General features: G+C 38.1%; 1 protein-coding gene across 1 annotated transcript in view; it reads left to right on the forward strand.

Moving 5' to 3' along the window:
- The first annotated feature begins 15,319 nt into the window (after nt 1–15,319).
- LOC6037468 (transmembrane protein 235) overlaps nt 15,320–23,540 on the forward strand; it is a 39,204-nt gene continuing 30,983 nt past the window's right edge. The window contains exon 1 of the mRNA XM_038248079.1: nt 15,320–16,413. Within this exon, the coding sequence (XP_038104007.1) occupies nt 16,288–16,413 (126 nt within the window). The 5' untranslated portion in view covers nt 15,320–16,287. The remainder of the gene's footprint in view (nt 16,414–23,540) is intronic.

The raw sequence follows: 23,540 nt of genomic DNA on the forward strand, positions 1-23,540 counted from the left end.
TGTTGAAATAAAAAAGTGTGAAAAAAAAATCAAATAGGCTAAACTGTGGCCATTATTTTTGTTTGCTTTTTAAATCCAGTTCTACAATGTTGTTTCTTCACGCCACATTTTAATTTCTAGGGAAGCACAGGTTTAATATTGTGCAATCTAGATGACATTTCTATGTAACGCGCAAAAAAAATAACAAGAGATTTAAATGGGCAAAAGAATAGTCGGTTCATGAAATGTATTGTTTTTTCAAATGAAAATGCTGATAAGTCAACATTCGGTGTACGATAGAAATAAATGCCTTTCAATTGAAAATATTTTAATCAATCTATTAATGCAATTAACAATTATTTGTGAAATTGATTTAAATTCGTTTTATTTTTTTTTCAACTTAAATTACAATACTTCTCATTTTCTCCTCATAAGAAAGGACTGGTTTAGGTTGACAGAAGCGGCCATGTTGAAAGTGGTTTAGTTTGACAATAGGTTTTTTTTCTCTTTGTTTATCCCATCCCAGGTAACATGCTATAAAAATGAAACAATTGGGTTTTACGCCGTGACGTCATTAGACAGCTCGTGTGCACTGTTTACATGGCCTTGTCGATTGTCGACGAATTTCCCCGAACAAAATCGACGACCGCATCGAACTGTGCTAAGTCCATAAGGTTTTATGCCGACTCGGTTTTGAGGTTAGAAATTTGACAGCTTGGCTGCACTGTTTACATTTTTTGCACGTGTGTCTCTGTAAAAATGTGTGTTCGTGTGTGCTCGTGACGTAACGCTGTAAAACCTAATTAGCGCACACGCACACACATTTTTAAGGAACGGTGCAGCCAAGCTGTCAAATTTCTAACCTCAAAACCGAGTCGGCGTTAAACCTAATAAACAGTGCACTCCTTCTAACCTCCAAATCGAGTCGGCGTAAACCTAATTGTAAAATTTTCTGATCATTTAAATATGAATAATTTCAAAGCTTTATAATCAAACATAACTTTTGAAAAGGTATTCATATTTTAAACCAAGCGACTTCATATCTCAGCAACCAAAGCTCAGATCAGCAATGCAAATAAAAAAAAATGTAGATAATTTTCTCAGCTTTTGGAATTACTTTAGAGATAAACACTTCTTTTTAAAATACGAAAAAAACATTGTTTCGAAAAAATTTGATCTAGAATTTTTGTAAATTGGAAACGGTGCACTACAAAATATCGCGCAAGTAAATTTCGATTAAAAATTTATTAAAGTTTATTGCCTGTTTCATTATCAAATACATTTTTTCAATACTACATTATGCCGTTTTGGCAGCCATCTTGGATTTAAAATTTCCATATCACTTTAGAGAATTTGTCGGGTCATACTTGAGCTCCTGGATCTTTTCGTTTAATGTTTGTTCCGTTAAACATCAGTACAGTCCAAACTCGATTATCCGAAGGCCTCAGAAAAATTTCACCACTCAAATGTTACTAAAATTGGGTTGCAGACCAATTGCAGACCTCGAAGTAGTGTTAAAAGTAAGAAGCAAAAAAACTACTTTTTTCATGATTCGATTATCCGAAGCCCTATACAAACCTTCGGATAATCGAATTTCGGATAATCGAGGCTTTGGATAATCGAGCCTGGACTGTATTCAGTCTGCAAAGACGGAGTGATTGTATAATAAGACAACAGAAATCATGTTTTTTCCTGATTCGATTATCCATAGAAGTGAAAATTTTCCGGATCTCAGCAATAGTGACAGGTTTTTTTGTGAGTTGTTTTCCTATTTTCGGTTATCATTAACAACCAACTTTATTTGCATCCATTGTGATAAATGTATTACACACAGCTGAAAGGATCCCCGAAAACTCTGTACTGTACTTACAAAGCTACTGTTAGTCGATAAACTAAAGAAATATACTGAATTGAACTGAATTGAATCTCAACCCCCGTCAACATTTTGAAATACCTGCTCCAATCCGGTATCAGTGTGGCCTGATGGCACCTGCTTTTATATCAGAAAGTGGAATATTGAATATTCAAAAATTATCATAAAATCAATTTCGACTATCGAAATCAAAATTTCACAAAGAAAGTTTCACCTTCCCCTTCTAGACGTCACCTTATATCCGGATACTGGCCAAGCACCTTCGCGGTTCATCAATTCAAAGTCATGTTTGTTTTACTTTTGTTTTGCCAACCCCAATCAAACTATGAACTGCTGGGGAAAGACAAGTTTGTACGGTTTTCAACTCATCGTTGCATATTTGCATGTCTCAATGATGAACTTTCCTGCTTTCAATGCGCACTCTAATATCAGGACCAACTTTTGAAAGGGGCAGCACGACACTGCTCTTACGGCCTTTTATTACACGCATTTAAATGGGACGAAAGGTCGTAAGAGCAATGTTGTGCAGCCCCCTTCAAATGTTGCTCCAGATTACTTTACATAACTCTTTCAATATTTGTTTGTCTCTAAACAGATTTCACATTGTTTAATAAATGTTTAGTTTTGCCAATTGCGCAATTTAAAAAAAAAAATTGTTTGAATAACTATTATAAAGCCAATATTAAGAAAGTAGAAATGAAACCCCCATTCGAACTTAAACTCCGAAGTCAACTCCAGTTTGCTTCAAGCAAAAGGGTGATTTAAAATTCAAATTTCCTAGGCTGTCTCCCTCCCAGCAGAGCAGAGCGTTGATGGCGCGAAGGAATGTCAAACACCACATCACATACTCGAGCAAGAAAAAAAAGGAGAGACTTTATGAAAACCTTTTCGCTGGGAGCGGTTCCGTTTGGCTTCCAATGCATGTGAATTATGCAAACGGCAATTTGACAAAACAAACAATTATGCAAAGTGGACAGGAAAGTGAGCTGCTAATGCGTGGAATTGATTAGGGGCAATTTGCAGTCCTTTTGAATTGGAAAAAGTGTTTTATGATTTTTTAGTATTGATTAAAAAAGTGTTTTTGTTTTCTCTTCTGAATGACAGATATTATGTTTCAAATAATAACACATATCTTCAAATTGCAATTCCAGTTTCGCAATTCGGCCGCACATGCGAATTATTGCTCAATAGAGCGAGCAATAAACAGGTAACACACAAAAAATAGACTCGAATCCATTTTTGGTGAATTGGTTTGCTGCAACAATTTGCCATCGGGCCCGAGCAAATTTCGGCATCACGTCGGTCTTTGTACCGTATAATTAAATGAAGAAAGCCATCCGGTCTGGCCGGGGCCCCACTTCGCTGATGATCCGGGTGTGCCAATGGTCTGTTGCGCGGGTCAATTGCTCCTCGCACCAAACTTCCTTCCGAGCTGGTGGCGCAGAGTTGCGCAAATTCCAACCGGTTTTTGGCCAAAACAAGTCGCGCGCGAGAGGAATGCACTGCGCTAGCATGAACACCTGGTTGTAGGGTTACCTGATATCTTAAATGTAAGGCATTTTCTCGAAAGCTTAGTGTATCAAAAAAAATTCTTAAACAATTTTTAATTGGACACATTTTTTTTAAATTTCAACAATATATTTTTAAGAAACCCTATTTTCCCAACTTAATAAAACGTCGATGACGACTACGGCGTCGAGACGCCTTTGGCACTCACAGTTATTCACACACTGAAGCATGTTTTTTTATTATTATTTCATTTCACTTTCGATTGAAAAGTCCCCGTATTACCTGCTGGGGAGGGAGGGACACCATCATTGACACGTGCAAGAGTTGAGGCACCAAGTTTTGATTGATTTAAATTTTGTCATTAAATGGAGTTAATTTTTGAATATTTTCATGATTACTACAAATATCATAGAAGAGAAAAAATAAATATTTTTACATTTTAAATCAAAAAGGTAAATCTTCTCAAGGTTTTCTAGATTTACAAGCTTCTTCTAAATATTACTGAAGAAAAAAAAAACTACAGTATCTGTTCGGTAACTGGGCTGAGAACGTAGCCCAGTCACCGAATGCTGCTCGCTAACTGGGCTGAACGAAAAAAAAACGAGGGGAACACCGATGCATAATATTTTTCTGATGAAATATAAAAAAAAATAAAAGTTAATCAAATTTATTTACGATGTTTACTTTTCATATTTCTTTAATTGTGACTTGAAATGAAATAAAAGTTTGAAAAAAGTTTTTATTATTTATTGAACATGCTTTTGCATCCATTAACCCCTCGGTCATTTCGGTTTGTTTTGGTTTTTTGACGTTTGTCTGCTTTTTAACTGGGCTACGGCCCAGTTATCGAACGCCCAGTTAAAAAGCAGCCCAGTTAAACAACGCCCAGTTACCGAACAACTAGTGTACTAAGATTTCACTAGATTTTTTTCATTTTTTTGTTTGTTCCCGGTTTGTTGTCTGAAATCAACACTTAAAAGATTAAATTTGTTTTTTCAATTTCAGTATGCATTAAGGTTGATACACATTTTTTTAAGTTTTTGCAACCCCTCACCCCTTTAAAAAAAACGAAGTTGACTTTATAGCTGTCGGCCACCATTGCTAGTACCAACCACTAGTGTCTTCCTTTTATCTACAAGGACTTCGCCGCCCTGGGCTCCTAAGTGTATGAAAGTATGGCACGGAGCGACGGCGCCGAATACCCATATTTACACAAAGAATTTTAGAGCGCCCGCCGTGGGATTCGAACCGGCGACCTCTGGATTGTGAGTCCAGTGCGCGGTCCGATTGATCCACACGGGCGGGACTCACCCCTTTAAAGTCGGTCTAAAAACTCGGAGGGTATTTTTTTTTTTTTCAAAGTACTTCAAAATGTAAAAAAAAATTGCAATTAGCTGAGAACCATTTAAATGCATTCCCATGAACCATTTTGAACATGTTTGGGTTAATCCAAAAATCTTTTGAATTTTTAAAAATTTTCGAAGTAGGGTAGAGTAGTCATCAATGAGACAGGGGGAACAATGATAAAATGGCTCTCACAAGTCGCAGTTTCAACCAATCAGGCTCGTATTTGGGAGAAAGGTGTGTCTACTGAATACACGTCTGCCATATTAGTGGCTTTAGTCATGGATGCTCCCTTGAATAGTTATTCATAAATGTTTGATTTTGGGGTGGTAAAGTAAATTATGGACAACAATGATTTTTTCGTATGTAGGCTGCCATTAATACCAAAACTAAAATTTCTTCAGATTTCTTCTTGAGTTGGTCTAAAATGTCCTTTCATTAGGTTTGACCAACATTTAATAAATACCCAAAAACCAGGGCTGTCTCATTGTTGAGACACGTTGATTTTTCTTCATTAAACTTTTCAAAATCTATGGATTTTTTTTCAAAACATGAATTGAAAGTGATTTTTGGCATGTTTATTGAGTTTTAACTTAGTTCATCCAAAAATACAAAGTTAAATGATACAAAAACATTAAAAAACATGATGATTTACTAGAAAAGTATTGATTTTTGTAGAGTGTCTCATTGTTCCCCAGCTGTCTCATTGTTCCTGCCAAGTGCGTCTACAATGAGACAGTTGAATAACTCTGGATGTAGAGGTCGGATCAATCTCATATTTTGGTCAATGTTAGAACTTATTAAGGAACAGAAAATGCAACAAAAAGCTCATTAAGATATGCTGATAAAAAAAAATTGAAAAATCTTTGAAAGTTCACAACCAAAAGTGTCTTCTTGATGACTACCCTACCCTATATTACCGCAAAAAGTTTTTTTCGTTGATTTTTTTGTTTTCGTAAAATTTTACATTTTTGAAAACTAATGATTGCAAAACAACTAAATTAGTGTGAAATGTGTTATAGTTTTATTACTTATTGCATTATTATTACTTATTGCATTCAAATGTTGAGACCATAGCTTTTTTTGCATCGGCCTAAAAATAAAAAAAAATGTTTTTTTACCCTCTACACACAAAAAAATATTTCCAAATGTTGCATCATTTATGATGTAACACTTTCGCACGTCATTAAACATTTAAATTTAAATGCAATTTGATGTAAATTTGCAACAAATTACACGTAAAAACATGATTTTAGGTGTGATTTAACCGTTTACGTCGAATCTCAAGTTTACATCAACTGAGTTTACATGTGATTCATTTTTTCCGTGTAGAGTAAATTCAAATTTTTTTTTCCGTGTATAACGCCCATGGCCGGGACCCGTGGTGTAAGGGTAAGCGTGGTTGCCTCTCACCCAGTCGGCCTGGGTTTGATCCCAGAAGGTACCGGTGGCATTTTTCGAGACGAGATATGTCTGATCACGCCTTCCGTCGGACGGGAAGTAAATGTTGGCCCCGGACTAACCTAAAAAGGTTAGGTCGTTAGCTCAGTCCAGGTGCAGGAGTCGTCTTCCTGGGTCCTGTCTCGGCGGAGTCGCTGGTAGGCAGTTGGACTAACAATCCAAAGGTCGTCAGTTCGAATCCCGGGGTGGATGGAAGCTAAGGTGTAGAAAGAGGTTTGCAATTGCCTTAACAATCAAGCCTTCGGACAATTAGTTTCGAGTAGGAATCTCGCAATCGAGAACGCGAAGGCAATGCTGTAGAACGAATAATTTGAATTTTGAACGCCCATGGTTGCACCAGAGTACCATTAATTTTTTACTTCAAAATGATATTTCTCGAAAACTATTTTATGAAATAAACTCATTATTATGCACAGTGCTGATTAGAATTTTAACTGCCTCCAATTCAATTTTCATCGAATTTGGGCAAGTCTGTAAAAAATGGCAAGGAAAAACGTAAAAAATCCCGATTTTATTCTGGGCGGGAAGGGGTTAAATCGTTTAACATTTTTTTCAAAATTGGGTACTAAAGCCCTATGTAAATTTTTATGTACAACGGTAAAAAACACATTAATAAACCATTTCTGATACCTTTTATTCATTTTTAAGAAAAAAAATTACAAGACAACATTTTTTCGGTGGATCAACTATGGTCTCTAAGGGCCGTGAAGTTAATTTTTAAAAATTGAATTCAAAATCTATGTTAAATCCTTTGTGGTCGTTCAAAGGGTCATTGTACTCAGAAAAATAACCTTTATCGTTGTGAACAATAATATCACAAATTTTAGCTTAATTTTAGGACCCAATTGGGTACTAAAGCCCTATGTCAATTTTTATGTACAACGGTAAAAAACACGATCAAAAACCATTTCTGATCACTTTTTTTCATTTAAATGCAAAAAAAAATATGACGAGACAACATTTTTTCGATGGATCAACTATGGTCCCCTTGGAACGAGCTGTCAAGTAGGAGCTTTTCTGTCAAGAAGGACCGCGAGGTTAATTTTTCAAAATTGAATTAAAAATCTATGTTAAATCCTTAGTGGTCGTTCAAAGGGTCATTGTACTCAGAAAAATAAGCTTTATCGTTGTGAACAATAATATCACAAATTTAAGCTAAATTTTAGGACCCAATTGTCCTCAAAATTACCTACTATTTTGCCGCAGATACAAAATCGATCAAAAAATCCATTTCCGAGATGCAGACTTTCAAATATTTCCTTAACATTTCTGTATGGAAAACTGCCCAAATTGGTAGCAGACTAGTATTCATCGATTTAATTTTGGCAAAATACCCCGAACAAAAATATTATATATTTTTAAGTTAAAATGTCAATAAGTAACTCTGTTATTTAGCTCATCTGTACTAGAGTACGATGCCCAAGTGACATTTTTAAACCAACTAGCCACCACCAAGTTTTATTGAGGTGTTATTGTAGCATCTGGATTGCTTAATAGTTTTATTTGGGCATTCACCGCAACCAACAAGCAAGTGCTAATTACAGTCGACCTTCTGGTTGTCAATATCCAAGGGACCGTCGAGGAAGAGATCCTTCAAGCAAGAGAAAATATCGAGGAATAAAGCCAACCGAAGTATGCAGTTTGAAGGGACTGAAGAATTCATCGATAGATGGAGCAATATTGATATCGAGAAGATCGGCAGTCAGAGAGTCGACTGTAATAGGTTCTAACAGGGTTTTATGCCTCGGACATAAAACCGGGTGGAAATAAAAGCCAACTGGCTTTCAATAAGGTTTTATGAAAGTTTTAATAGAGGCTTGATAACTAGATGGCAATGCCATGCCAAACGATTTTATCGCATGCTTTTTTAAATCCTAGGGTGTTGTAGCTGTCAAGTGCCATTAGGCATGTAAAAAGCTCACTTAAAACCATAAGCTCCTAAAAGAGCATTTATCGCGGCCAAATAGTAGTGCATCAATATGGCGCTAAACGCGTGCTTTGATTGAATATTAATATAGCGATAGATGTTTAAAAATATTTTGAACATTTTTTTCAAAAAATTGCAATAAAATATTTTTTAACATCAAACACTATGATTACAAAATATTGATTTTTGATGAAGCGAGTTGAATTTGTTGACTCTATCTCCCCTACATTTATCAATAAAATTTCAACCGCAGCTGAATTTGAGCCATCAATTGCGAGAAATAAGCTTTCAAATTATTTGGATTACCTCTAACATCTATTATTTATCATCGCCATTTTTGACAACCATCTCCATAATTTCATTTGGCAAGACGAAGATTTATTTTTGCCAAAATAAAACCTATTTGGCATAAGACGTTTGAAGACGTATGAAATATCATTTTTCCTGACTAGGTTTTAACAAAGGTTTTATCAAGGCTTTGAGGATGTTGTTAGGATTCAGTTGTGAAGCCTTGAACTCCTATGTAAGTTTTATAAATAGGCCGTAACAACCTTTTGCGGAGGTCCTTTTGGGTTTTAACAGAGATTTATCGGGGTTCTGGGGAGTTTGTTACGACTAAGGGGTTTTAATGTTGGTTTTGGCTGATAGGTTTTATAGCGGTTGTGACAGCTTTGATAAAGCCCAAAAAGGTTACTTGGGTGGAAGGATCACACACAGCAAATATGTATAAATAGTTAAGTATGTCAAGCACTAAGTTGGACCCTCTGACGAGCTTAACTTGGTCAATTCCTCACGTCTCAACGCAGAGCGACCTTGGGCGATTAGCACCTCGATATTCGTTTTTTTTAATCTAAATTCTCCAAACGACCAATTTACACTCGGTTGATATGATCAAGATTTTTACGGCCATCAGCAGCTTTTTATTTCAAGTCGATGCAGAGATGTCGCCCAACGTAACTCCTGGAGGTCATTAGCACCATCGGAGCCGATTGATCCGAAAGTCGATCCCATCCCAACCGATCGATCGACACGACAACCAGCTCTTTTCTCCATATTGGCGTGATTTGTCACAAAGTTGATATGCCCTCCATAAGCTAAACACCAGCGAAAAGAAACTTGTCCACCACCGTGCGACGTCTTTGGCATCGTCCGATTGGATTTGGTATAGCTACGCGATGGCCAACGAGTCCGGCCGGTCTCGGAACCCGTTATTGGGCGAGGTAACGTCTTCTAGCAGAGGGCCACCGCCAAGATCTGTAGCGACAAAGTAGGAGCCTTTTAGAAAATGTGAAATTTCTCCATATCTTTCGTTGCGTGTTGGCTCTCCAAAGTTTATTTCTGAATCCTCTGAAAGAGGGGCGATTCAGTTTTTTGACGATTTTTTTTGTAATAATAAATGAATAATGTTGTATCGAATAACTTAACATTGGACAACTATTCAAAAAATAAATAAATGAAATTATTTCATGTTATTTTTACTGAGTAATTAAAACAAACATCTTGAATTAACACCTTAAAAATAAAGCACGCGAAAAATCAGTGAAATACTTTAAGATATCCAACATATTTGCGATCTTGGGAGTTTAGATGTTAAAATAATCATCGCAAAAAAAAACTGACAAATTGATCTGCAAAAGGGTCTTTTCTTTACTGTGCCTTGTGAAGTAATGTTTGCTTCCCAGTGTTATCCATGGGACTTTAAAACTCGCTAGACAAATCTCGCGAATCCCCAGCAGCACTAATGGACTGGACATGTGCCCGCCCAGTTTGGAGTCAGTTTGGTTTAGTGGAGTGTAAAAAATAGAAAACTTGTGAAAATTCGTCCCGTGAAGAGAGATTTAGACTAGTTTCACTCATAATTTGTCACATAAATGGTGATGGGTAAGATGATGAAATTGATTAGTTTTCAACTGAAAACTTGTAGGTCAATCTGTAACCGGGTTAGTATGTCTTCGGGAATCATCTTCATCGCTCTCTACTGCTCAGCTGACCTCCGCGATGATGATGAACCACCGAGGTAATAAGTAGGCTTAGTGATTTTTCACGCTCGAAAATTGCAAATTTCACGGGGACCTCAATTTCAAAACATCATATTTCACGCAAATTTCGCGGAACGTGAAAAATGTTCAAATAACTCTGAAAATCTTATATTTAAATCACAGAAACTGCTTTTTATTCTTCATCATATATTATTTAAACAAACTAAAAACAATTTGAATAAATTTGAACCTGACACAAAAAAAAAAATCTCCTAATTTGCCAAAAATATTCCACCTGGTTTATGGATGGGCTCTATATATATTTTTAAACAAAGTGTAGGGTATGCGTATTCTCATTTACTGAACTTTTTTTTAATATTTGACTAATAAAGCTAAAAAGTTTTCGCGAATTTGCTTTATTTTACTGAATTTCATATCACAAGATTCAACAATCTTGTCCAGCCAAAATAAGTTCAATCATTTGAATTTTTTGTAACATTTAGCACATTAAAAATATTTTAAATTTTTTATTAAAAATGAAATTTTTAGCTTTTTTTTATTTTCCTTGCTCTTGTTAGTGCATTTTGTTATAAAAATAATTGTTCTAAAATGGATTATGATGCAACACACAGCTGAAAGAAACTCCAAAACTCTGTTATGAATTGCAAAAGAACTGATTGTATCTTGATTATTCACCAATAAATCCGAATTGACTTGAAAAAAAAAATCAAAATGAAAACAAAAACAAAAAAGTAGTACTTTTAAACTTTCAGGGAATTATGCACACAAATAATCAAATATCGTTAAAATTAAACAGGACTCAGAAAAATCAGAAAAGTTTTTAAAAGTTGATTTCAAAGAAAAATGCCCTTCATTTTAATTTGAATAAAACAAAGCTTGATTCTATTAATTTCTTATGAAACTATACCTTTCAAATAAAATAGCAGTAAAATTTTATTACAGCGAATGAAAGTATTACTAAACTAACCTAAAAAAACCATCACAACGTCCTTCCTTCCTTCCTGATACAAAGTGTTATACTAACAGGCTATCGTTTCCAATAAATTACAAATTACTAAACTTAGTTAGTCTCTTAAAAAAATAAAAATTTGAACAATTCTTCAAATGGTTTATATTAAGCATTTCAAGTGTAAATTAATAAAATTTACTTAAATAGTCTGTATGGGTAAAATATTTATAATGCTGTCATTTTGAAAAAAAAAATGAGAAAATTGATAAAATTTACGTAACGCCGTCTTCGAAATCGTCAAAAATCACTAACCCTATGTTAGTAATTAAACCAGGGTATTCACTCGCTTATTTATACAGTATTTTATAAGATTATTTTTATTCTTATTTTAGTTTGATAAATCATTTTGAGAAAAATAGTTACAGTTTCACACAAACGTAAAATTTCACGGGATTTCGCGGAAAAAGCCAAATTTCACGGATTTCACGCTGTCCGCGAAATCGTGAAATTTCACTAACCCTAGTAATAAGGTATCAATCTCATTAGCAGCTCTTTAGGAATCTCCAAACTGGCATTTACAGTGAGTCAAATATTTGTCCGTACCCCCCCCGTACGGAAAATGTTTGTGATATAAAGTACATGATTCCTGACAAAACTTTTTCTTAAAAAATACAAAAAAACGTTTACTGAAAAAAGTCAAAAAAAGAGGTCAAATAATTGTCCGTACCCCTTGTAAAAGTACAAAATCTGATCGATTTAAGTGAATTCATTTATGAAATGTTGTTAATGTGTCAAATACTTGTACCTCTAGCCAGTTTGTGACAACTTTGAACTTCTGATAACTTTGTTTAGTTAGTTTATATTAAGAATTGGTTTAAATTTAGTTTTTTAAAGTAAAACTTATCAAAACATAAGTTTATAAACAACTATTTTTATAAAATTGCTATTTTATGTTGTAAGAGTCTCTATTTAACAAGTTTTAACAATATTTGTTCGAAATATACATTGTTTTCATTTTGACATTCGACCAAAAATACTGTTTCGAACAATACCGTTAAACAATCCGGATTGTCCCGGAACCGGTTTAACCGAAGGAAATTTTGGTGGTCAGATAGAGGACAAACCCACCTCTTGCAATTTAAAGCATCAATTTCGTCCACTACAGCCCGATTACGAGTCCCTAGTCTGAAATTTGAAATTTTCAAATTCCCCAAGCAAAACATTCTGTCCCAGGACGGTACAAAAATTCTCAGTACGGAAAGTGAAAATTTCAAATTTCAGACTAGGACTCGTAATCGGGCTGTAGTGGACGAAATTGGATGCTTTAAATTGCAAGAGGTGGGTTTTTTTGTCCTCTATCTGACCACCACAAAATTTCCGAGGTTAAACCGGTTCCGGGACAATCCGGATTGTTTAACGGTATTGTTCCGAAACAGTATTTTTGGTCGAAAAATGTCAATAAAAAGATGAAAACAATGTATATTTCGAACAAATATTGTTAAAACTTGTTAAATAGAGACTCTTACAACATAAAATAGCAATTTTATAAAAATAGTTGTTTATAAACTTATGTTTTGATAAGTTTTACATAAAAACTAAATTTAATCCAATTTTAATATAAACTAACTTAACAAAGTTATCAGAAGTTCAAAGTTGTCACAAACTGGCTAGAGGTACTAGTATTTGACACAGAAACAACATTTCATAAATGAATTCACTTAAATCGATCAGATTTTGTACTTTTATTAGGGTACGGACAATTATTTGACCTCTTTATTTTACTTTTTCAGTAAACTATTTTGTATTTTTTAAGAAAAAGTTTTTTGCAAATCCAATGACAGTGTCTTAAAGAGGACATTCTGCCGCGTCGATTGATGTATAAAACATGGCACTTTAGTCGAATTTTATGTACTTTTATATCACAAACATTTTCCGTACGGGGGGGTACGGACAAATATTTGACTCACTGTAATTGTACAAATTTGCTCGCGTCGATTGTGGCCACTTTACAGCTCAGTTATAGAGATTAAGGGGCCCAAAGTGGAGCAGCTGTTTGAATCTGGAGTTCAGGAGATTCAATCAATGGTTGGCTTTATGTAAAATTATTCCCACATTTGCTGCTTTGCGTCGATCCGCTCGAATACAGATATTAATAAATATGATGCTGTGATTACATCATGAACCGTGCCATGTCGGATCGATCGATTGAACCGGAAGAAATGAGCATCATCATCATCGTATTTGCGCAGAGGAAGCAAGTTTCAGAAAAAGCGAACACCTGAAGATGAATGAGCAGAGCTGTGACTTGCGATTGAGACGTGAAGTAAGTTTTTGTTCGTTAACTCAGCAGTGAATGAACGATCGACCCGGTCATTCCAGCAGCAGATTACGACTTAGAGTTCGACGACGTCAAGGTTGGTGTGTCGAATATTCGGATCATCCTTTTGAATCGAACATCTCAAGGGCAATTGTCAAAACGAGATTCATCAATTCTGTTCGTATTCGATTAAACCTCTAAATTAACCAGAATTTGAATTTTGAAGGTAAACAGTTCATCCACAATTGGGTACTAAAGTCCTATGTAAATTTTTATGTACAACGGTAAAAAACACGATTAAAAACCATTTCTGATCACTTTTTTTCATTTTATTGCAAAAAATTGTTTTGACAAGACAACATTTTTTCGATGGATCAACTATGGTCCCCTTGGAACGAGCTGTCAAGTAGGAGCTTTTCTGTCAAGAAGGACCGCGAGGTTAATTTTTCAAAATTGATTTAAAAATCCATTTTAAACTCTTTGTGCTCGTACAAAGGGTCATTGTACTCAGAAAAATAAGCTTTATCGCTGTAAACAATAATATCAGCAATCTAAGCTTCATTTTAGGACCCAATTCCTGCCACGAATCCAAAAAAAAAGTTGCCAAACATCGCCGCATGGTCGACATGTACAGTTCGATCACAGTAGCCTGTGCTGTTTCAGAACACAACGTGACTTCAACGCGCGAATTGTGCCGGCCCCACTGCTGGAACGTGCTCGCAAATTCGCGGTCAATTGACCACACCACCAACGCCTACTTGGTTCTTCTGTGCTTTGTTCTTGTGCTCTTTTTTTGTGATTGGCAAACGCACCGTTATTCGTTATAGATTTATTGCAACGATCTTGCGGCCGACCCGGGGAAACACTGGGAAATCTCATTATGTCGATTCATTTGCCTCCCGAACAGAGGTCGGTCAGCTGATCAGCAATTTGGGCAATCTGGGCGGCACGGCACCAGTGAAGTTTCACTTGCAAGTAACCTGAATTCTTTCGTCACGCACCTTCATGCTGTCTCTCACTCTCTTTTCGAGCGTAGAAAGGTGAGAAAACCCATGGCTCAGCCGCTCAACGCTGATGACGATCCGTACGAAACTCGTTTTAGCTAATGGAGGGAAAGAAAAAGCCCAAGAAGCAAATCCTTCATACACATTTATTGATTCATCCCTCCTTTAGCTCTTGTTTCCAATCGACCCAAAGCCTACACCTTTCTCCGCCACGACTGCCGCTGTGTGTTGTGCCAAGTAGCATAAGCGCAGCATGAAAGTGTTAAAATTCAGGTTATGAGCTTAGCGGACAAAAGTTTGAGCCTCCACTTTGTCGCGAAGACCGTGAGTCGGTGAAGTCCGTCGTCTTCGCGGATGGACAGGTCTTTGTACGACGACGACAACGTCAACCGAGAGCGAGCGAAGCATGCCATGACCAGCTCTCTTTCTCCGTGGTGCGCGGTGAGCGGCAGTTGGCTCAGCGAAAAGGTCTACGGTTGAGGCTGTCGGAGGGGGACAAACGGGGTCGCATTCCTCTGGGGGATCGTCTTGGGACCTGGAAGGGCCCTCAACTTTTACCAACACTTGGTGAGCACCGCTGCGCTGGTATAAGTTAGAGCTTGCGACTACCCTCGAGTTGTCACGAGAACAATGCAACAACAATAGACTAACGGGACATTGTAGCTATTGTTTTGGGGTTGACAGATTGACAGTTTGACAGATTGACAGATTAACCGCATTACTTACCCTTTCCCAGCAAAAAGCAACAAAAAAGAGCAAAATACTTACTTTGAGCAGCATCGCCAATTTGCTCGCACTGCATCGCATTATTTCTGCTCAAAAATAACATTTTTTTCGCCCTCCTCTTTGGAGCCTGCTTCGCAAATACCTGTTTACATCGACGTCGTGTGGTGTGCGTGGTGGAGACTTGAATTTTAATGAGCACAACTGTGTGCGGTGCGGACTCTCTGCTGTCTTGTTGTTGTGCCATAAGAAGAGTCCGACACGAAGCAACTGTAAAACTGCGCTGTTGATGTTGTGTTGTGTTGCGTAGACACTGCACACAAACAGAGCCACCGATTTGGCCTACTCGGAGTGGTGAGTTTCTGTGGTGAGTATGATGGCCGTCGTCTTGCAAGATGTTCGCGTGACGATCAATGAACGAGGCGAGCTCCTGGAGCGAGTTCGGTGTGAGTATTGGTGATCGCGCTCCGTTTTCACGTCTTGCGACTCTGGGGGTTCTGCCTGATCCCGTGCCGAGTCGGGCCTTTAGTTGAGCCTTACCCATCGACGGTACCGGACTGTTTCCACGTCGATCGCGACTGATCCCAGCAGAGCGTCGAAGGAGAAGAGCGAAGCAGAGAAAGAAGATCACACACGGCAGGAGTGTGAGTGTGTGTGGATCATCCAGAGATTCCAAGAGAGTGAGATCGGAAAAGAAGATCGGCGGAAGAAGAAACGAAAAAAAACGAGATCGTACTCCGTTTAGATTTCCCCGTTGTTTTTGTGTTCTGTTATCTGTTGGTGTATTCTAACCTGAGTTTGACACCTTGATCTTTGTACGCTGAGGAGGGAATGTTAACAGCTCGAACGAAGCAAAGTGAAATCCTGACAGGTTGAGCAGTGCACCAGATCAAGAGCCCCCTGGAGGTTAGAGGTTCTGTCTGCGCCTGTGAGTGTGTACAAGTGTATCCCAAGATCCCGTGCTGGTGTGGGTTGTGAGAAGAAATTTCGCCAAAAAAAAGGTCGAGCTGAATGAATTTGCCTGATCAATGATCGTCAATCGCGGGCAGTGCGTCAGGATAACCAACAGCAGTGGATGACACAAATCCTTGGTTGATTCAGCGTGTTCGAAGAACAAGTGCGTGTGCCAGTGTATGTGAAAAGGGTTGGAGAAAGTACGACGACGACGACGTGAGCGCAAAAGATAAATAAAAGCCTCGAGATGCCCTGCAGTGCAGTAACGCTGTCGCTCGCGACGATATCCGCCATTATTGCCGTTGCCCTGCTGGCAATCGCCTTCTCCACAGATAATTGGCTGAGCTACGAAGTGAAGCGGAATAACATACAGGTACGCCCGATCGAGGAGAGGCAAGACTTGGAGTATGTGTGAGTGTGTGTGAAGGAATGCATGGGCGTCGGATCATGACGAGTTTAAGGATTGGATATTGTTATATTTTCATTGAAATATGCATTAATTTATGCATCGACTGATTTTTCATTTGATTCTCAATATCAATGATTTCTTTACAATACACATCGATGTAATTTGAACAAAATTGAATTCTACAAAATGAATCTGTTCTTATCATCGAAAGTTAGGCTTGGTGAAATATGATGAAGATAATTCCTATCAAACTCCATCATCACTGAGTAATCAATTATGTACAGGCCATCGAGTTCATTATGTTGGCATATCATTACGTTGTTGGCTTCCTATTGCAGTTTTTTTTTTAACTGTTTTCAGCTGGAGAACATTTCTTTCGAACATTCAAAATAATGGATGTTATGTAGTTAAGTGCTTTTTAAATGAATGAATTATTTGTTAATCTTATTGTTAGCAACTGGAAATCTAATAGTTTTCGTTTTGTTTACAAACATTGTTCATATACAAAAACTGACTGTCCGATTCCCTACAAGGAACGTTTTACTAGCAAACACAATTTTTTGCAAAACTTTTGATCGAAACTTGACTGCTTCGCATTAAGCGATTTATTGCTCAATTTATATGAAAACGGTTTTTAAAAGCTGTTATCCAGGCCTGCCCAACCTTTTTGGCTATATTTTTACTTTTTTGGTCGTCAAAATAACTGTTGCCAATGTGCTGATATGCCAACATTAGATGCCGGATGGAATTACATGCCGTTCCCCTATCATGAGATTGACTTTATGATCTGTCGTTTTTGCGGTTATTCCCCATCAAAACAGGTTTTATAATAGTTCTTAAAAACTCCATACAACCTAACCAAGCTTTTATGGTCAGTTAGAAACATAAAATTTTACTATCAGTAGGGGAAATTCTCGTATGCACTCGCTCCTAACTCCATCCAATTTGCTGATTATCACTATTTAAACAACTAATTTTGCAAAACTTTTGATAGAAACTTGCTTGCTCACTTCTTATTTAGCTATTTATCACTCGAGTTCAGTTGAAAACGTTTTTAATTGGCTTTAATTCAATGTCAAAGTTTTGACCTGCCCAATATAATATGCCTTACGTCGTATTTTAAAATGTATTGCATTTCTTTCACCTTTTATTAAATAGTGTAAAATATCAAACGAAGTATTTCTACATCGACAATTTTTTAGTACCTGACATCTCCGTTAGTATTAAAAATACGTTTTTGAAAATAAAAAAAGACCGCTATTTTCACCGATAGAATATTTTGAATTGAATATATTCACAACTTTCTACTAATAAATCTCTCATGGGCCATCTCGATTTATAATATTTTACCTCGGACATACCGTGAAATTCAAAATTTGTTTGGTTCCTCTTGTAATTGTGCATTCAATGATTCCATCATTTTGAATTATTTAAGAAAAATAACACATATGTAAAAAAGCACACCCATGATTTATTTCTCCACTACAATACAAGTGAGCAAACTGCTCCCCTATGGAGGCAAGAAAGAGATAGAGAGAGATGGAGAGAGTTTTACACCAACAGAAGAATCTCACACTTTTACAGGCAGACCCTGGAGAAGGATCAGCTGGAACTGTCTGCAGGCAGGGCAGACCACAGACATCCACCAGGTAGAGAGCGTAAATTAAATGTGAAATCTTGGTGGTAGAGAAGCTTGGGAGAGCAGGGAGCGGAGATTGTGGTGATGCCCCGGAGCGCACCAACAATTTCTTGCTGCACACGCAAATCAACCCATCCAAGCCTAGATCCATGTAGTTGAAAGCTGTTATTATCGCGATAAGAAATACACCAATCTGCGAGGGCTTTTTTGCTTGCTTCTCGCCGCTGAACCATCTCCCCATGGACACCCACATCATAAATGATTGTGATAGTGGTGAGAGGTTAGTTTAGCTTTTTTTGTGTTACAAACATAAGATTTTTAAGCTTGTTAAAAACGACTCTCTTGGAACTTCCATTTCATATCGAACTACTTCTCAGTTTGGGTGAATTCGTACTCTAGATGTCGATGAAGACACTCCTTTGTGTATTGGTTAGGGTGTTCCTCCCGCACCACAACCCCCTTGAGCGCTCCTGGAATGTCCACATCACCACGATCATCATCTTCATTTGCGCTTCACACAACACAACAACAGCAGCTCGCTGGATTGTTGACTATACTCTTCTTCGACGAGCGCAAATCAAGGTTTCGTCGCTTGTGGCACGTTCAAGTCGCCTCCTCTCCTCTCCTTTCGAGTGTGTGCATTGCACACACATACTACTCAGGGTTTGATGAAATTTTTGAACGTTGAATGTCAAAAATCACACCCTGTTATTATAAATGCATGGCATTAGATTGAGAAATATTTGCTACGACTAGCAAATGAATTTTATGTGGAAATATGAGCAATGACGAAAAAAAAACGCATCAGTAAACGCTTAATGTAGATAAAAATCGTAAAGATTCACACATGAGAACTAGCACCTGATCTCGAGGGGCACCGCCATAATCACATATTACAAGTTTATGTACACGTGCCACCAAACGAATGAGCGTTCCAAACAATGCAATGACATCAGTTTAGCGTGTTGTCCAGTAATAAGTGATTGAATGATGATGCGTTCTACGTCTTAATATAGTTGAGACATTGGGATTTGATCATATCGCAAACTAACACTAACAAATACAAATACTAACAAATCGTTGTGCTCGCAATATCTTGTCGCACGTGCATTTTGGGCCAAATTGAGTTAGGAACGCCATTTTTTACAGCTATCAATGACTCACCTTTTGACCTCCAAAAATTCCTAATACAGTCCAGACTCGATTATCCGAAGTTTCGATTATCCGAAGGTTTGTATGGGACTTCGGATAATCGAATCACGAACAATTTTTATTTCGTTTTTTTGCCTTCCTCACTGAGGTAAGGCTATAATCCTGCTCTAAAAATGAACTTCGTATAAAAACGTCGTAGACCCACCTTCATGTATACATATCGACTCAGAATCGAAAACTGAACAAATGTCTGTGTGTATGTGTGTGTGTATGTGTGTGTGTATGTGTGTGTGTATGTATGTATGTGACCAACAAACTAGCTCATGTTTCTCGGCACTGGCTGAACCGATTTGACCCGAACTTGTTGCATTCGACTTGGTTTAGGGTCCCATAGATCGAGTTTTATACAGATTGAAGATTCGATAAGTAGTTCAAAAGTTATGTATAAAAATGTGTTTTCACATATATTTGAATCTCACTTAACTGTATGTAAACTATGTCCAGATCCACCATCCGACCCATCGTTGGTTAGATTATCAAAAGACCTTTCCAACGAGTCCAAAACATTGAAGATCTGGCAACCCTGTCTCGAGATATGGCCACTTAAGTGATATTGATGTACCTTTTTGAAGCCGGATCTCACTTAAATGTATGTAAACTATGTCCGGATCCACTATCCGACCCATTGTTGGTTAGGTTATCAAAATACCTTTCCAACGAGTCTAAAACATTGAAGATCTGGCAACCCTGTCTCGAGATATGGCCACTTAAGTGATATTGATGTACTTTTTTGAAGCCGGATCTCACTTAAATGTATGTAAACTATGTCCGGCTTCAATATCCGACCCGACGTTGGTTAGATTATCAAAATATCTTTCCAACGAGTCTAAAACATTGAAGATCTGGCAACCCTGTCTCGAGATATGGCCACTTAAGTGACATTTATGTACTTTTCTTAAGCCGGATCTCACTTAAATGTATGTAAACTATGTCCGGGTCCATCATCCGACCCATCGTTGGTTAGATTATCAAAAGACCTTTCCAATGAGTCCAAAACATTGAAGATCTGGCAACCCTGTCTCGAGATATGGCCACTTAAGTGATATCGATGTACTTTTTGGAAGCCGGATCTAAAACATAGATGAAACTTGTGTACAGCCATTGTTGTGAGGAAGGCTCCAACCACATAGGTGGATTAAGTTAGTTTTTTTTCTTGTTTTCAAATTCCAGTTATGCGACGCCATTTTAGTCAAATTTGAATAGTTGATTGCTTATTAAATAATAAAATGCATTTTTTCAATATTTCGTCACCGCCATATTGGACGCCATCTTGGATTAAAAATATGTAAAACACTTTAGCGTAGTTTAGGGGTCATACTTAAGCTCGACAATAAAAAAATTCAATTCAATTCAATTCAAATCGGTTTTATTGGTGAATAATCAAGATACAATGAGTTATTTTGAAGTGCATAATAGAGTTTTGGAGTTCCTTACAGCTGTGTGTTGCATCATAATCTATTTAGGAACAATTATTTCTCTAACTAAGGCACTAGCAAGAGTAAGAAAAAACTATAAAAAAAACTTACAGAAATTGCAAAGGAAAGGGGATAGAGGAAGAGAAAGCTTATATCTAGATCACAGGTAATTTATCCTTTGTAGATGTGTTTGATCATCAACTCCCCAAGGGCCAGGAATTGTTCTGCCTTGTTCCGACAGCTCCGAAACCGCGTCATCATCTCCCCGCGAGAGCAAAGAACTCCGGCAGGGTGAAGAGATCTTCCCCGGTGACTTCTTGCTGGGCCGTACTGCCGCTACCGGCAGCGACCACGCTGGCGAACGAACGCCCCCAACCAGGAGGGAACGCTGAGTTTTCCGCTGGAACCGTATGCTGTCCAGCTGCAGGAACGGCTGCGCTCGTACTTCGCTGAGGAGGGTGGGACGCTTTCTTCTTCCTCTTTTCCTGCTCCTCGAGGTAGACCTTGCGCGCGACGCATCCGCGGTAGTTACCGGTATGGTTGCCGTCACAGTTCGCGCACTTTACGCGCGGCTTGGTTTGTTCTGTCTTGTCCCCCAAGTCCGCCTTACGTGGCAGTGCGCACGCCTCCGAGAGGTGTGACTCACCGCACTTCACGCAGCGGGGCCGGAGGTTGCAGTTCCGCGAGCCGTGGCCGAATTTCTGGCAACGGTGGCATTGCGCTACGTCCATCGGGTTCTTGGTGTAAAACCGCCAGTTTACCCAAAAACCGTCCAACGTTTTAGTCCGCCGCAGGTCTTGGATCTTGACGGTGCCGCGGTCGAAGTACAACAGGTACAGTGTGTGTGTACCTGTTACCGTTGTCTTGCGCGAGAGCACTTTAATCTCACGCGGTTTTATTCCGGCGTCCGTAAGGTGACCCTTAAGGTCGGAGATCGGACGGTCTTGATAACCCTGCAAGACGACCTTAACAGGGAGCTTCTCGGGGTTGAATGTGTAGAAGTTGAAGTTGCTACGCTTCAATTCTTCAAACACCAGGTCGAAATTCTTTTTGGTCAGTGTGATCACTTGCACTGCCGACTTACCGATTTTCAGACAATATCCGAGGCCTTCCAGCAACTCGTCAACATCGTCCGCTAACGTGTCCAAAACAAAAATTGGAGGTGGTCTACGTTCCGCTGGAGAGTTGTTCTTTGTTGACGTCGGCACTTTTTTCCGTGCACGACCATCATCGTCGTCGTCATCGTCGGTAGTGCTGCTACCGTCAGAGTTGTTATTTTCTTCGTCGTCGCTCAGCATCTGGAACTCGTTCCTGATGGGGATGTTGGCGGATGTTGATGTGCCACTGGTCGTGGCACCGGAAGTACCGGAACGGGTTCGCACTGCTGATCTTGGGACATATCCGGGATGTAGTAACTTTTTGTCGATGCCTTCAGCGCTGACGCTCCCCTGCGCGATGGCGGCCGACACGGCGTTGGTTTGTTTACCTTTTTGCACACGGCCGGTAGACGAACTTCGCGGGTTTTTCGAGGCCGCACTCGAACTGCCACGGCCACGGCACGGCCGGCCTTTGGCATGCTGGAGAAGCAAACTCGCGGGTAACCACAATCAATTACGGCGAAAAAAAATCGAAAAAACGATGGAGCACTGAGCACTAGCTGCATGCTCTCGTGCGTACACGGAGGGAGCTGTGATTGTTGACAATAAAAAAAAGACAGCGAAAAAAATTGTTTTTTCGTGATTCGATTATGCGAAGTTTTGATAATCGAGTCTGGACTGTATACGATTTCATTCCTAAGATATTCATCGAAAACCGTAAAAAAAGACCCGTACAATTTTTTTCACTCTTATAAATATTGAAATTACAAGCCATGGTTTCAACATTTGGATGAGAAAAGTGTTTAAGAGTGTATTAAACAAAAAATAAATTAAATTAAAATAACCCTACAATCCGGCAAAATAGTAACAAAAACATTCAAAAGTTCTACAATAATTCAAGAGTTCATAAGAGACTAATTAACTGGAGGGTTATTTTTTCTGAAAAAAAAACGATTGGTTTAGTTTTCATTATATAAAGAATCTCCCGTTGTCGATATTGAAGGGACCGAGAGGTATTAAATTATAGAACGAAAAATCAAAGCAAGCTTCTTGAAGGGACTGAAAAATGTATTGACAGCTGAAGCAATATTGATATCGAGAAGATCGACAGCCAGAGAGTCGACTGTATTTATTCATATGATTGGTTTATATATGTATACATATTTTGCAACAAGTTACAAAAAGAGGATTTTTTCAGCACGAGTCATACATTTATCCAACGAGGTTCACCGGGATGGATAAATACGAAGAGTGCTGAAAAAATCAAGTTTTGCAACGAGTTCCATACAACATTTTTTGCAATTCCAAAAAACACACACTGAGTGAAATTTTAAGTCAAATTTTCATGTATTTTGTCAATAAATCGTTTAAATCAAAAAAATGTTGAAAAGTGTTACTTTTCGAAACAAGTGCTGAAAAGTTCAACTTTTCAGCACCCATTTGAGTGCTGAAAAGTAGAACTTTTCAGCATTTATTTTGAAAAGTGTTGCTATTCGATTCTGTTATTTTTGGTACAGAAAAGTAGGCTATTTCGTCATTCAAGAATGACAGGAAAAGTGAGTAGTTTCACGACGGAATTGCAAAAAGTAAATTTTATGCTTAAAATATGCAAACCCACGTGCGACAAAATTGCATACCTCTCAATTTTATCAACGTGTAATGCATTAACTCAATACACCATGCTCCTAGTCCAAAACACCCGTACCGAATAGTATCGCCAGCTGTCCC

This window comes from Culex quinquefasciatus, chromosome 1, assembly GCF_015732765.1.
Source record: "Culex quinquefasciatus strain JHB chromosome 1, VPISU_Cqui_1.0_pri_paternal, whole genome shotgun sequence".
Classification (NCBI taxonomy): domain Eukaryota; kingdom Metazoa; phylum Arthropoda; class Insecta; order Diptera; family Culicidae; genus Culex; species Culex quinquefasciatus.